At 43.8% G+C, this 15,430-nt stretch overlaps 2 protein-coding genes across 2 annotated transcripts; both read left to right on the top strand.

The window, feature by feature from the left end:
• Positions 1 to 2: 2 nt before the first annotated feature.
• l3hypdh.L (L-3-hydroxyproline dehydratase (trans-) L homeolog) lies at positions 3 to 5,006 on the top strand. The gene is made up of 5 exons (XM_018230675.2): positions 3 to 492; positions 2,545 to 2,714; positions 2,944 to 3,066; positions 4,003 to 4,140; positions 4,411 to 5,006. Exons 1-5 carry the CDS (start codon positions 3 to 5, stop codon positions 4,534 to 4,536), a joined length of 1,047 nt encoding a protein of 348 aa, XP_018086164.1. The 3' UTR covers positions 4,537 to 5,006.
• A 5,201-nt stretch (positions 5,007 to 10,207) lies between these two features.
• gpr135.L (G protein-coupled receptor 135 L homeolog) lies at positions 10,208 to 12,746 on the top strand. Its single transcript, XM_018230680.2, has one exon. The coding sequence runs from the start codon at positions 10,831 to 10,833 to the stop codon at positions 12,190 to 12,192; it is 1,362 nt and encodes a 453-aa protein (XP_018086169.1). The 5' UTR covers positions 10,208 to 10,830; the 3' UTR covers positions 12,193 to 12,746.
• The last annotated feature ends 2,684 nt before the right edge of the window (positions 12,747 to 15,430 follow it).

Below are 15,430 nucleotides of genomic sequence, written 5' to 3' on the forward strand. Positions count from 1 at the left end.
TGATGGCTGCCCCTAGATTGCCCCAGTTGCCCCCTCATGATGGGCCGGTGCTGTCTGTAGTGGATATGCACACTGGCGGGGAACCTTTGCGGATCGTGCTAAGCGGGGCCCCAGCTCCCGAGGGCCGTACTATTCTAGAGAAGCGGCGCTGGGTGCGGGATAACATGGATTGGCTTCGGCGGGTGCTTATGTTTGAGCCCCGTGGCCACCGAGACATGTACGGTGCCCTGTTAGTGCCAGGCGACGAGGAGGAGGCGCATCTCGGGGTGCTTTTCATGCACAATGGAGGCTACAGCACCATGTGCGGACATGCAGTCATTGCCCTCGGCCGCTTTGCACTGGATTATGGGTTAGTGAAGGATCCGCAGGGGCCGGAGACAGCGGTGAATATTCAGTGCCCGTGCGGACTGGTGCGCGCTTTTGTCAACTCCTCAGGGGGGCGCACTGGCTCGGTCCGCTTCCATAGTGTCCCCGCCTTTGCTTTTGCCACAGGTGAGATGCCCCCTTTCCCTGACTCACAGAGGCCTTGATTTTGTTTTTTTATTTCAGCTTCTAAAATGTGTCTGATTCAAACAAAAGACTAAAGCTGGCCATAGACGCAAAGATCTGATCGTACGAATCAACGATTCGTGCGATTTTGGGGCCGTGTGTAGAGAGTCCCAATATTTTTCGCCCCACGGAGATCGGTCGTTTGGTTAATCGGCCAGGTTAAAAGATTTCTGTCGGCTGTGGGTAATATCTCTGCATGTATTGCCGATCGTACGATTTTCAGTGGGAGACTGTCACCAGCTTTTGTCGGACATAACTATCGTACGATTGCTGTCAGGGGCAGAACATCGGCTGATCTGTTCTTTTATTACTTTATTTGATCAGGAGATGGGGAAGAACAATGTTTCGTACGATCACATCTTTGCGTCTATGGTCGGCTTTACAAAGTTCTTCCTGTTTTAGCCCTTAGTTTGAACTCCTCACGACACACGTATGGGCTGCACAGGGGCTTATTATTGAGCCTTTTGTTTCCACATGGAAAATGTTTCATAAATAGCAGAATTTGTATGCTGGGTCGCCATCAGAAATCACAGGGCCCTGTACAACAAATTTTTTGGCCCCCTATAAGTTTAAAAAAAAAAGACACTGAAACACTGGTGGCCGCTCCACCCCCCCCCCCCCAAAAAAATCTTGGTGGTCAGGTTCCTTATGAAAGTTTTTTAAAGGAGACATTTTGAGTAAAAAATAAGAATGTACCAGTGCATTATACTCATTTAGAATTGTGGTTAAAAAGGAGTGTTTCAGGCTGATTTATTGAATATTTCTGCAAAAACCCTAATAATCCCTCCCTTCTCTTCCACTTCCTGCTCCCTGAATTCCCAGGCTGTACAGGGGAGCCGGCGGCTCTCGGCTCACTGCACTGTAGGACAAGAACCAATCAGCAGCTAGCAGGACCTGATAGGAAACTGAAGCCTGTCTTTGCTTGTGTGACTGCAGGGCTGTGATTGGCTGTCCCCCTCCTACTGTGCTTCTGGCAGGGACACGGCCTCCCCTCATTTGAAACACAGACAGGGACCCGAGAACATCTATAGGGAGCTCCAATAAAGGGGCTTTTTTTATAGATAATATTAATTTTTAGCACCATGGTAAAGCAACACCGTATATTCTTGACAATTGCCTACCAAATTAGGGTTTTTTTCATTTACCCTATATGTCTCCTTTAAAAAAAACATTGTTGTTCAGGGGTTTAAAAAAAAAAGACCTTTGGTGTTATGGATAGTATATGGATATAGAAGCCACCTCAGTGTGAAATATATAGTGAATAAAGTACCCCCTATTGTAAAATATAAGGATATTATAAGTTACCGATCATGGAACTCCGAGGTATCTTCTAATATCCTCATATTTTGCAACTGGGGGTACTTTATTATAATACACAAATTTGTGACAGAAATGACATCAGAACTCACCGTTTATAACTTATGACATCAGAACTCACCGTTTATAAGGATATAATTTACAAGATATTCATGGCTTTTGTGTATTATAAGGATATTAGATGTCACTGAGGAATTCTATGACCACAGAAAGGTACAGAGCCACAGGCAGAGTACTTGTATGAGTCATGAAAATCCACGTCATGACACAAATGACATCACTAAGCATATATGGATATTTATGGCTCTTGTGTGTTATAAATATAATGATGATCAGACCAGAAGCTGAGGCTCTAGGGCAGGGATACCCAACCTTTAGAACATGTGAGCAACATTCAGAAGTAAAAGAGTTGGGGAGCAACACAAGCATGAAAAAAATGTTCCTGGGGTGCAAAATAAGGTCTGTGATTGGCACCTACCTACATTGAGACTCTGGCAGTGCATCTGGTTTTTATGAAACCAAAACCAAAACTAGCACCTGCTTTGAGGCCATTGGGAGCAACATCCAAGGGGTTGGAGAGCAACATGTTACTCACGAAATACTGGTTGGGGATCACTGCTCTAGGCTAAAATAAGTTACAGTATGTGAATGTATTCTCCTGGTGTTTTGTGCTCTTAGATGTTACTGTTGATGTCCCTGGATACGGGAAGGTAGTAGTGGACATTGCTTATGGTGGAGCATTTTATGCATTTGTTAGTGCAGAGACATTCGGGTTGGATGTATGTTCCTCAAGGACGAGGGATCTTGTAGAAGTCTCAGCGGCAGTGACGGAATCTGTAAAAGCCCAGGTAACCTGCCAGCTCGGGCCAAAATATTAACTATCCCCCTTGCTGCTGAGTTACTTATAATTCATGCTATGGCCTGGCTCATGGTTAATAACATACTAATCGTGTACTCTTATTAACATAACACTGCATGTGTGTGTGCTATAAACATTAATCAGTAACACACTGCTAACAGCAATACCTTATCGGCTTCAGTTGTTGATCATTTATGTCTTCTTCAAATCTGTTGCAGGTTAAACTGAACCACCCAGACAGTGATGACCTTGCTTTTCTCTATGGCACCATATTAACCGATGGAAAAGATTCTTACAGCGATGATCCGACTGCCAACATATGTGTCTTTGCAGAGTCCCAGGTAACACTGCTCTGTATCTTGCAAACAAAGAAGTGTTTTGTTTTTTGAAAAAGCGCCGATTCCCCGATTCTCCATGTGTCTCTGCGCTAAGGGTGGTGGCACATGGGGAGATTAGTCGCCCAGCAACAAATCTCCACTACTGTGGGTGACTAATCTCCCTGTCCGCCACTAGGCTAAAGGAGAACTAAAGCTTAACTAAAGAAGTAGGCCAGAAATGTTTTAGATTATGCTTTGTGCTTCTGTACCAGCCCAAGACAACCACAGCCCTTTAGCAGTAAAGATCTGTGTCTCCAAAGATGCCCCAGTAGCTCCCCATCTTCTTTTCTACTGATTCACTGCACATGCTCTGTGCTGCTGTCACTTACTGAGCTTAGGGACCCACTCACAATATACAGTACACATAGAATATAAATGGCACAAATATAAGGCTGATTAGTAATTAATACAGATAATTACTACATGGCAGCTCAGAAACCAGTGCAACTAGCATCAGAATTTAATAATCAGCCCTGTAGCATCAGCTTATATTACAGACAAACCTCATTTTCTGCTTGATAATTTCCGACAACCCCTAAGCTTAGCTTCTCAACAGCTGCTCAGAGCCCACTGAGCATGTGAGTGTCACAGACACTTTCCAAGATGGAGACCCCCTGTGACAAGTTTGAAGTCCTGGATCATTGCTGCTATTGACAAGCTGAAACTTTAGGCTGGTGCAATAAGTTCAGTGTATAAAATATGGCATTTTTAGCCACATTCATTTTTAGGGTTTAGTTCTCTTTTCCATATGTAGCACTGCATACAGTATATACAGAATGTTATTATTATAAGTCTCCAACAAAGAATGTTCCTGCTGTCAGTGACTTTAGTAACACACTGAATGCAAAGAGAATTAAACTGCAGTTAATCCTTTTATTGTGTAACTCTTCTCCCGACCAGGTTGACCGCAGCCCTACTGGTTCTGGTGTGACGGCACGTGTTGCTCTGCAGTACCACAAAGGGTTAATACAGTTGGGACAAATAAGAACGTTTAAGAGTGGTGCAACAGACTCTCTGTTCACTGGAAAAGCAGTTAAGGTAATGTACAAGAGGCTCGTTCTCTGGTGGTGTTTGTAACAATGAGAACAGGTCCCATAGCTTAACAGGGAGCCAGCCAATCACACAGCTATTTTTTCCAATTGGGAGAGTCGTCACCTCTTCTCACTTTTACGGCAACAAAATGTGAAATGTAAAATGGCGTTACATGAAGTATTCCCCATTCCTCTTCTGAGAGAGCAATAGGTGTTCATTTTTCCCAATTCATCCCATTTGCAGCTGATTATTTCCAATCTTTTTGTTTCCATTTAGGAAACTGCATGCGGCAATTTCAAAGCAGTGGTGGTTGAAGTCTCTGGACAAGCCTATTATACCGGTGCCTCAAGCTTTGTCATTGAGAATGAAGACTCCCTAAAAGATGGATTTCTTCTTAAGTAATTAGAAATCAGAGAGAGCTTGTTTGTATGATAATGACTATTCTATCATTACAAACTCCTTATATCATTTAGATCATGTAGCAGCCATAAAACTGATTTAGTAGCACTAGCAGTGTAATTCATAAGAAACTTATTTCTCATAATCATGTCGTCCAGTTCTCTTGCTGCTCATTGGAGTTCCATGACCTTCGGCCTCGTGTTTTTATATGGTCATGAAACTCCTCGGTAACTTACAATATCCTTGTATTTTATAAGAGGGAGTATTTTATTTACAATCTAGTTGCTTAGCCACTTCATGTCTATGCTGCTATCAATAGTACCAGATACACTATTAGCTTATGGGTCTAACAGGCCTAGATTTGCATATTAAAGGACCAGTAACATCAAAATGTTATTTTAAAAAACTCGTTTGTATACTACGGAAAAAAAAAGACCAACACATATTAAACTTTAAAATCGCAAAGTCTTTATTTAGAAATAACTTACCAAATCTCCGCCTGCACTCCTCTTCTGAAAAGGCGACAGGGCGACGATCCATCGTTCGACGCTCGATTTCTCCTCCCTGGCTATCTCCTATAAGGAGAAATGAACCCAGTAACCCTGAATTGATTTGAATAAAAGACTGGAATATGAATAGGAGAGGGCCCGAATAGAAAGATGATTAATAAAAAGTGACAATAACAATAAATGTATAGCCTTACAGAGCTGGGGGTCAGTGAACCCATTTCAAAGCTGGAAAGATTCAAAAGAAGACAAATAATTAAAAAATGTAAAAAAAAAACCAAAAGAATAATGAAGACCAATTGAAAAGTTGCTTAGTTCCTCCATTCTAAAACATACAAAAGTTATATTGCAATGTACACTACCTAAGCTACAGTTAAAGTACAGAAGCCTTTGATATCTCTAAAGCCTCATCTCACAGTTATTAGTTAGTGTGAATTATCCTCATTGTGCCAACATGTAGTCAAATGTTTCATACTATTGATACTGTACTTTGTTATTATTATTGCTACAAGGATCCAAACCTATCTATACACTTGCTCTTGTATCTGATGACCAAAGTAACATGGTCACTGGAAAGCAAAAGAATTGAGAAACACCCAGACTTGTGCCAGGGAGCACTCTGCTATTTTATTCATTCATTCTAATCACCCCCCCCCCCCCCCATGCATGACAAATGGACCCTGCTGAGCAACTGGCACTTCCATTTCCAAATTACCACTTGCTGGGTATATACATAACATTGCCTTTATTTCATTTACATACTAAGAAGCAGTTGCAGTGTGCCTCCTAGTTAGATCCCTAACTGATGTAATCAGTCACTAATACCCACACATACAGAAACCTTAACGCAATTATCAACAGTATCAGCATAATCCATCTCTCATATTAACAATCTTTCCTGTCCCAATATGGCAGCTTCTCTCTACAACGATGCTCTTTCAACAGCTCTTGACTCCCTTGCACCTTCTACCTACCTACACAATCGACCAGCTAAACCCCAACCCTGGCACACTAGTGTAACTTGGTACCTCAGAAGATGTAGTAGAATAGATCAGCTGAGCGACAGTGGAGAAAGTCACAAACTGATCCTGACTTCATCCACTTCAAATTCATGCTCTCCTGCTACAATCGAGCTCTATCATTAGCTAAAGAACAATACTTCTCTTCTTTAATCTCCACTCTGTCCCCTAAACCACAGCGACTGTTTGCCACATTTAACTCACTCCATTGCCCCCCTCTGCACCCTCCACCCATTAATGTAACTAAAAATCGATCTCATTAGGCTGAGCCTACCGTCTGACCACAATCTCAGACCCACATGCAGTCCACTCACATCCACTCTGCACTCCTCCATCCCTGCATCACTTGATGAAGTTAGCAAACTTCTAGCCAGCTCAAAACCCACAACCTGTTCCCTTGACCTCATACCCTCTCGCCTCCTTTATCCAATCTCTGATACACTCTCTCCTGAACTTACTCACCTATTGAATCTTTCACTCTCTGCTGGTACTTTTCCATCCTTATACAAACAAGCACTAATCACTCCTATCCTCAAAAAACCTTCCCTTGATCCCAGCTCTCCCACCCAACTATCGTCCAGTTTCCCTTCTTCCATTTGCATCCAAATTACTAGAAAGGCTTGTATACAAACACCTGATCCAGCATCTCACTCACAACTCCCTTCTTGACCCCCTGCAGTCTGGCTTCTGCCCATCACACTCAACTGAAACTGCACTCACCAAAGTAACCAATGATCTTCTACTGGCAAAGTCTAAAGGTCATTATTCCATTCTTATCCTTCTAGATCTCTCTGCAGCCTTTGACACAGTTGACCACACACTCCTCCTAGACATTCTATACTCGGCTGGTAATCGTGACAATGCTCTTTCATGGTTTACATCTTATTTGTCTGACCGTTCCTTTAAAGTTGCTTTCTCTAACTCTACTTCCACTACGTTCCCTCTCTCTGTTGGAGTTCCTCAAGGCTCTGTTTTATGCCCTCTGCTGTTCTCATTCTATACAACTTCACTAGGAAAATGTATTCAGTCATTTGGACTTCAGTACCACCTTTATGCTGATGACACCCAACTCTACTTGTCTACTGATCTTTCTAATTCTGCCCTTTCCCAAGTCACAGACTGATCTTTCTAATGCTGTCCTTTCCCAAGTTACAGACTGTATCTCTGATGTCTCCTCCTGGATGTCACAGCACCACCTGACACTGAACCTTTCAAAAACAGAACTGATTAGATTTTCCCCTGTCCCTCAGACATCACTCACCGTAAACAACACCACCTTTCATTCCACCACACAGGCACGCTGCCTAGGAGTTATCTTAAACTCGCCTCTGTCTTTTTCACCACACATTCAAACACTTGCAAAATCTTCTCGTATTCAACTGCGCAACATTGCTCGAATACGACCCTATCTCAGTTCAGAATCAACTAAAACACCGATTCAGTCTCTCATCATCTCCCGCCTTGATTACTGCAACTTACTCCTCACAGGTATTCCAACAAGTCACCTTTCACAACTCCAATCTGTTCTAAACGCGGCCGCTAGACTCGTTCATCTATCTCGCCGCTCAACATCAGCTGCTCCCATATGTATGTCCCTTCACTGGCTCCCAATCTCCTCTAGAATCAAATTCAAATTACTAACACTCACATTCAAGGCCCTTAATAATGAAGCCCCTCCCTATATTTCATCTCTGATCTCCAAATACACTCCTTCACGAAACCTACGCTCTGCTTCTGATCTTCGTCTCACTTCTCCTCTCATCACTTCTGCCCATTCTCGTCTACAAGACTTCTCTCTGGCTTCTGCTTTTCTCTGGAACTCTCTGCCTCAAGCTGTCAGACTTTCTCCTTCTTTCCAAACTTTCAAATGATCATTAAAGACCCACCTGTTTAAAGAGGCTTATTCAATGTACTTTAATTAATCAATCATTGCTGTATCATAAATCACAGAATTGTTTCTAAAATCCTAATGTCTCAATTGTACCCTAACCTTTAGTTTGTAAACTCTAATTTGTAGGGCCCTCTAATCCTATTGTACTCTGTAATCCTTGTTTGTTATCCACCATTTATTCCCTGTTTGTTATAGCTAAGGTAAAGCACTGCGTATCTTGTCGGTGGTATATAAATAAATGATGATGATACACACTATTGGGTGCCATAGAGAAGCAATGACTGGACAGATGGAAGTGAATGGATAGAGTATTACCTGACATTTGTCAGACAAAAGGTTGAGTGTCAATGTCTGATTCTTTCATGGTGCAGATATATCACAATGTGAGATTAGAGTTCACCGCTGAAACATTCACTTGCTCTCTATTCATTCCTATCGGATTTTTAGAAGTACTTATCAAGTGGTGAGCTTTAACTGTCACCGATTGATCAATACGTTCTATAAATCCCATAGGAATGAAAAGAGAGCAAGTGAATGTTTCAGTGGGGAACTCAAATCTCACATTGTATCTGCCCCAGTCCAACACTTCCAATGTGTCAACAATTCTTTAGGAGCCATGGAGTATGTTTCATAGTCATATCCCACCTTACATCCCATTAAAGACTTTTTTTATATTGTATAACACAACTTCTTTTTTCATTTTGTATAATTGTATGAATGTAACATTTGTAACAGGCCTTTTAATAAACTACTATTTTCTTTATTCCTATGTTTTAAAGTTGATGAAATAAAATATTAACATCTGCAACTATGTTTCATTTAAAGATGAGAGAATTAATTTGATATAACTTTTAGTATGATGTAGAGAGTGATATTCTGTGATAATTTGTAATTGGCTTTAATTTTTTATTATTGAACGTTTTTTAGTTATTAAGCTTTTTATTCGGCAGCTCTTCAATTTGCATCTTAAACAATCTGGTAACTAGGGTCCAAATTACCCTAGCAACCATGCATTGATTTGAATAAGAGACTGGAATAGGAGAGGACCAGAATAGAAGGATCAGTAATAAAAAGTAACAATACATTTGTAGCCTTACAGAGCATTTGATTTTTAGAAGGAGTCGGCGACATCCATTTGAAATCTGTAGAAGAGTCAGAAGAAAAAGGCAAATAACTATAAAAAATAAATAATGAAAACCAATTGAAAAGTTGCTTAGAATTGGTCGTTCTATAATCTAATAAGTTACTTTAAAGATGAACCACCCCTTTAACCCACATTTTTCCTACAAAGTTGTGTATTACTTTCCACTTCCAAAATGAACTCACTACTACCCAATTAGTTGTGGCGGCACATATCACACATGTGTAGGGCCACATTCTCTGAAGAGTAATGGCTGCTCTCTGTCTCTTTAGGAGATAGCAACTGTCTGTATGGTTGGATACAGTCTGATTGTGGGGCAGTTCTGCTGCTCTCAGTGGTATTTACATCACATGAATGGTACACATAGTGCATTACAGGTAACAATGTACAGAAATAAAACAAACTGAATTTTATTATAAGAAGAAATAGTATCCGAGCTGGCCCCTTGCCAATCCTGTTCCCATCACACCATTAGCTGGAAGAGTTGGGGCAAAGAACATTAAAATGATGCTACGATGGTGTGTGTGCCCAGCTGTGTCTCTCTCCTCTGCTCCCTGAATTCTCTTTCCTCTGGTCCAATCAACCTATTGATGGGATGTACAGGTGAGTGCAAGACACTGTAGGAGTTGTTTGCAAAGCAATGAAGGAGGGGGGCACTGATATGTTATGGCATTGGATCAGGATAATAAAATATCAATAAACTAAAAGATTTTCAGTAATTGTTCTTTCCCAGCTGTGCCCTAGGTGGGTGCCTCTGATCAGTAGGCATTGCACACATATACAAAGCTCTGTGCCCCCACTAATAACCTGCAGAATCAGATAAAATGCCTGAGCTCATGTAACACTGCTGTTGGTATTAATATTGTTTTTCTGCATGGTTGCTAGGGTAATTTGGACCTTAGCAACCAACTGCTGATATTTCAAACTGGAGAGCTGCTGAATAAAAAGCTAAATAACCACAAATAATAAAAACCAATTGCAAATTGTCTCAGAATATGACTGTTTACATCATACTAACAGTAACTGAATGGTGAGACCATTTGTCCAGGCCTGGGTGCAAGTGCCAGAGCAGAGGGGACAATGGTCAGTCCATGGTTGTAGCTACTCTCTGTCACACACAGGCCACTCCCAGCACTCCCTCGTGTGCCTCTGAATGATCCCTATGATGTATAATAATAATGACCAGTTCCAGTGTGTGACAGACATACACAGACTCACTGACTCGCCCGTGAGTCGGTCGGAATGTACCATTGATGTACAAGAGAAGGGGGGAAAGACATAAGTAGCGCTCACAACGCTAATGTTACTCTAGGCGCTATTAACACGCAGTTTGCGCCTTTCACGTTTGTACTCCGGCGCCGCCTAAATACAGTCGATTGGCCACATCGGGAGCGACGACCCCACACACGCGTACGATCGGTCGAACGATTTAGTTTTTGCCCTTCACTCCAGGAGAAAAGGCACCCAACTTTTATCGGCCGACTGCTCCACACACCGAGCGATTGAACAGTGCGCGAGCGACCGATCTTAAGCTCTGCCAGCATTAGCCCCACGGCCCCCTCCCTCAGCCCATTCTGTGCGTAAAAGAAGAGACCGGTCTCTGTTTCCATGGCAACCGGCAGCACGTCACGTTCCACGCCCCGTATCTTTGACTCCCGCACCGCATCCCTGGGCACAACGGCCTGAGCCACACGGACCCTCTAGTGTAAGGGATGCCTCCCCCCGGCCTCCCCGCGACACATGGAGCCTCGCCTGTTACAACTCGCGCTGCTCACCAACATGACGGCTCTGGGCAGCCCCGGGGCCGGAGGGGGAGCGGTGACGTCTCCAGGAGGCGCAAGAGATGGCAACGAGCTCACAGGCACTTCCTCGCCGTCACCCGGAGCCAACCGCAGCACCCAGGAGCCCGGGCCGGCAGAGGAGACCGAGGGGAGCCCCTTGTTACACGGGGTATCGGTGGCTTGCCAGGCCCTCCTGCTCCTCGCCATCTTCCTTCTCTCCTGCCTGGGCAACTGCGCCGTTATCCTGGTGATCGCTAAACACCGCCAGCTGCGCACCGTCACCAACGCCTTCATCCTGTCCCTGTCCGTGTCCGACCTGCTGGCCGCCCTCCTCTGTCTGCCCTTCTCTTTCCTGCTGCTCCTCAGGGGCGGGGCCTGGCCCTTCGGGGACCGCCTGTGCTTGGCTAGTGGTTTCCTCAATTGCTGCTTTGGAATTGTGTCCAGCCTCACCATGACCCTCATCTCCATGGACCGCTATTACGCCATTGTGCGACAGCCGCAAGGCAAGATCGGCCGGGTCCGGGCACTGCAGCTGCTCCTGGCTGCTTGGCTCCTCGCCCTGGCCTTCTCTGTGCCCTGGTTTGTGCTGGCCCGGGAGCAGTGGCTGCTGCAGAGGAAGGGCCACTATCACTGCCTCTATGTGTTCCACTCTGTGAGCTCCAGGGTGGGGGCGGCCTACTCCATCTCCCTCATTGTGCTCTGCTACCTCTTGCCCTTTGCCCTCATGTGTTTCTGCCACTATAATATCTGCAAGGCCGTCAGGTTATCCGAGATCCGCGTCCGACCCGTCACCACCTATGCGCACCTGCTTCGCTTCTACAGCGAGATGAGGACGGCCACCACTGTGCTCATCATGATTGTGTTCATTATCTGCTGCTGGGGCCCCTACTGTATCATGGGACTGGTGGCTGCGGCCGGGGACTACCCCTTCACCCCCTTAATGGACACTGTGGCTATCTGGATGGCTTGGGCTAATGGGGCCATCAATCCACTCATTTACGCCATTCGCAACCCCAATATCTCCATGCTATTAGGCCGCAACCGCGAGGAGGGCTACAGGACTAGGAACATTGCCGCCTATCTGTGCACCCAGGGTCAAAGCAGAGAAGTCCGAGGCCGAAACGATCCAATCCGTGACCGTTACAGTAACAGACATGCGCAGTGCAGCAGAGTGTCCTCGTGTAGCCCGGCCAATGGTGGAGACGTGGCCATGTGGGCCTGTAAGAACCCAACTGTGCTCTTCTGCAGGGACGGACAGCCGGACACTGTGACTGACAATAGTACAGGGATTAAGCCAGAGACAGTCGACACAAGCCTTTGATGCGGCCAACTAGACATTCTCCAAGCAAGCCAGATGTCACCAAGTTAGCCCCTCACTCACTGTAATGGCACGTTGTTTGGCCAAAAGACTTTGCTCTATTGTCTAAAAGAATCCTCACTGCCAAACAGGGTTGCCAGGTCTAATTTTCAAAACCAGCCAAAGTCAGCTACAAAACCAGCCCAAAACTAGCCAAGAGGCACTACAAAAGTAGGCCAAAAATAGCACAATATGTGCAATGAAAAGAATTCTAAAAAAATGAATGAATTTATGTGAGGAAAGCCACCAGAAAACGCAAGAATGCTTAAGGGTAAGGACTCTTCTTTGGGGCGACTAATCTCCCCGAACTGCTTCCCTGTGTCTTCCGCCTGCTCTAATGAAAAAAACACCTGCGGCATGACACTCACTGCGCTTTGTTTTCCAAAGTTGCCCAAAGTTTCCGTGTGAGGCAACTTCGTCAAAATGAAGCGACGCGAGTGTCATGCCGCAAGCGTTTTTTCATTCTAGCAGGCGGAAGACACGGGGAAACAGTTCAGGGAGATTAGTCGCCCCAAAGAAGAGGCGATTAGTCACCGGGCGACTAAATCTCCCTGAATCTCTAGGTGTGACCTTACCCTAAGAGTGATGGGGGGGGGGGGTACAGAGCCTAAGTCAGTCCCATTGCATGCTGGGTATTGTAGCCTTACATTAAACTTGGCAGTTGGCAAATTGTTAAACAAAAGCTACATTGCCTAATATGCATTGGCAGACACATGCTTGGCACATTAGGGCAAGTGTATCTTGGCTAGTTTGTACTTTCAAAACCTGCCTGAGCTTTAAATTAGTAGCCCAATTTTGGTAGCCCAAAACCACCAACCTGGCAACCCTGCTGCCAAATATCCGCTATAAGGATGCGCCACCCCTAATAGGGGTCCCACTGCCATTTCTCAGTAGTAGCATTTCCCTATACAAGTAAGAAGGGCTCTCCGCTTGTTGCCTCACTAGCGCTAAATGCCCTTTTTTCTCCTTTTAATTTTATACACTAAATACTGATAGATGGGCCACGCTGGTACCTTATGGGTATTGGGTTCTATAGCAATCCTTCAAATGAGCTCTGCCGTATTCCTAGGCCAAGAAAATCTTTTCATGGCAGTTGGGGTGGGAGGGTGTGGTCTTATTACTAAATATAGATTTTCTGAGTTGAATGCACTACAGTAAAATAAACTCACATTGCTTTGATGCTTAACGTTAGGCAATAAACTGGCCAAATGGAAGGGTACCCGCAGGCTACCACCAAAAAAAAAGCTGGTACCCTGCTGGTTGTTGGTAGGATTTTCAGGTGCTGTCTGGATTTCAAAAATTGGTTCCATGCAGGACTCTACCTCTAGTCGGCAGCTTATGGCCAATCTGACCAATATCTGGTGTGTGAGTGGGTGTGGACCATCTTCAAATGGGTCTGCATGGACCCTCCTTAAGGTGGCCATACACATAGAGATCCACTCGTTTGGCGATTTTGGCAAACCAGCAGATCTCTTCCCCGATATGCCCACATTAAGGTGGGTGATATGGGTCTAATCTGATCGTGGGACCGCATCAACAAACAGATGTGAAGGGATTTCTACCCCTTCCCGATCAACATCTGGCCAACTTTCTGTCAGATATTGATGTTGCTGGCCGGTGTATACATTCCGCTCCCCAGTTAACATACAGTATGCATTATAAATTTGGTTACTACTGGCAAATGTGTCTTTTCATTCAGAATGTATTTTTGGGTACATAAAGGAGGAAAGAAATTGTATCATATATTCTTCATATCCAAGCTTTACCTGGCACTGCCCTGGTTGCTTTGCTTCAGGTTGGGCTTTGGGGCAGTCCCTTCTCCTCAGTACAGTCAGTTTGGATTATTTGAATATGCTCATGAAAAAACCTTTTGTGAATTTCATGCTATTCTATAATTAATTTCAATTCCTTGTAAACTCCAATCTGCAGACTGCCCCTACAGACCAATTACTAGAGCTTATCTATCAATGTATGGGCCCTGTCTAGGGTTTGACAAAGTAAATACCTGCCAGGACTGGGCTTTTATTACATTGCAGGTTAATTTGTAATACCCTTAATTAAGATGAGCTCCTGGCCCGTCCCAATCTGCCCCAATCTTACCTTATTTCTTCCCAGATCCATATGGAAATATGTTATAAGAGAACCTATGATAAATATGTCCCATGGGATTTAACTGCATGGCAGCTTAATTCACTTTTTACATGTCTGTTGTGCATCACAAAAACATTAAGGTGTGGGGGGGGGTAGTGGCTAAAAGGGAAAATTCTGCAGACCTTTCAGATATATCGTCTAGTAAGTGTTGCGGTGTAAACTATCCAAACTATTTATTTAGCTACTTACATAAATATTTGCAGTAGGGATGCATCAAATCCACTATTTTAGGATTCAGCAGAATCCCGAAATCCTTTGTTAAAGCTTCGGCCAAAACTGAACCAAATCTGAACCCTCATTTGCATATATAAATTAGGGGGAAAGAGAACTGCTCCTACGGTTATAAAGAATTTCAACTTCCTTGTTTGTGTGATGAAAAGCCTTGTGATTTTTTGGGTTTTGGAATCTTGGCCGAACCAAATCCTGGATTCAAAGAATCCCTAATTTGGGGTGCCCCCCCAAGGAATAGAATGAAGGGATAGAGGCCAGGAAAATCAAAAAGTGCCTGAATGATTTTTTATTGAATAGTACAAAGCATTTCCCCAGTTATTCTTTGCTTTCCTGGCACAGGCCCTGTTATTGGGATACAAACATCTGCACCAGAGCAGTTATCTACAGATAATGAAAGAAGACATCTTATTGGTTGCTAAATAGTAGCAGACTGATAACAATCAATAGCAGTTGCCAATAGCAACCAATAAGCACTGAGTTTGGTAAATCCTGCTCTGTACTCACTGGTTTTATCTTCTTTCTGAATAAGAATGTTCCTGCAGTTTAGTCTGGTCAGGGCTGGGGTTAAATCACAAGGCAGACTGAAATAGACAATCCTATAACCAACTAATTGGGCTACATGTACTGGGGCTTTTAATTGTTCTGTTTGAGGTGCATCAGCAGATTAGTTAAATGGGCTATAGTAATTATACTTATTATAGTTATTATACTATAGCTATTAGCTATAATAATTAAATTTGGTTTGGGGTCTGGTCACTACAAATGTACCTAATATTGTATTATCAGTACATCTACAGCCGGCTTAAAGTGTCATGGTGTC

The sequence above is a fragment of the Xenopus laevis genome, chromosome 8L, assembly GCF_017654675.1.
Source record: "Xenopus laevis strain J_2021 chromosome 8L, Xenopus_laevis_v10.1, whole genome shotgun sequence".
Taxonomy (NCBI): domain Eukaryota; kingdom Metazoa; phylum Chordata; class Amphibia; order Anura; family Pipidae; genus Xenopus; species Xenopus laevis.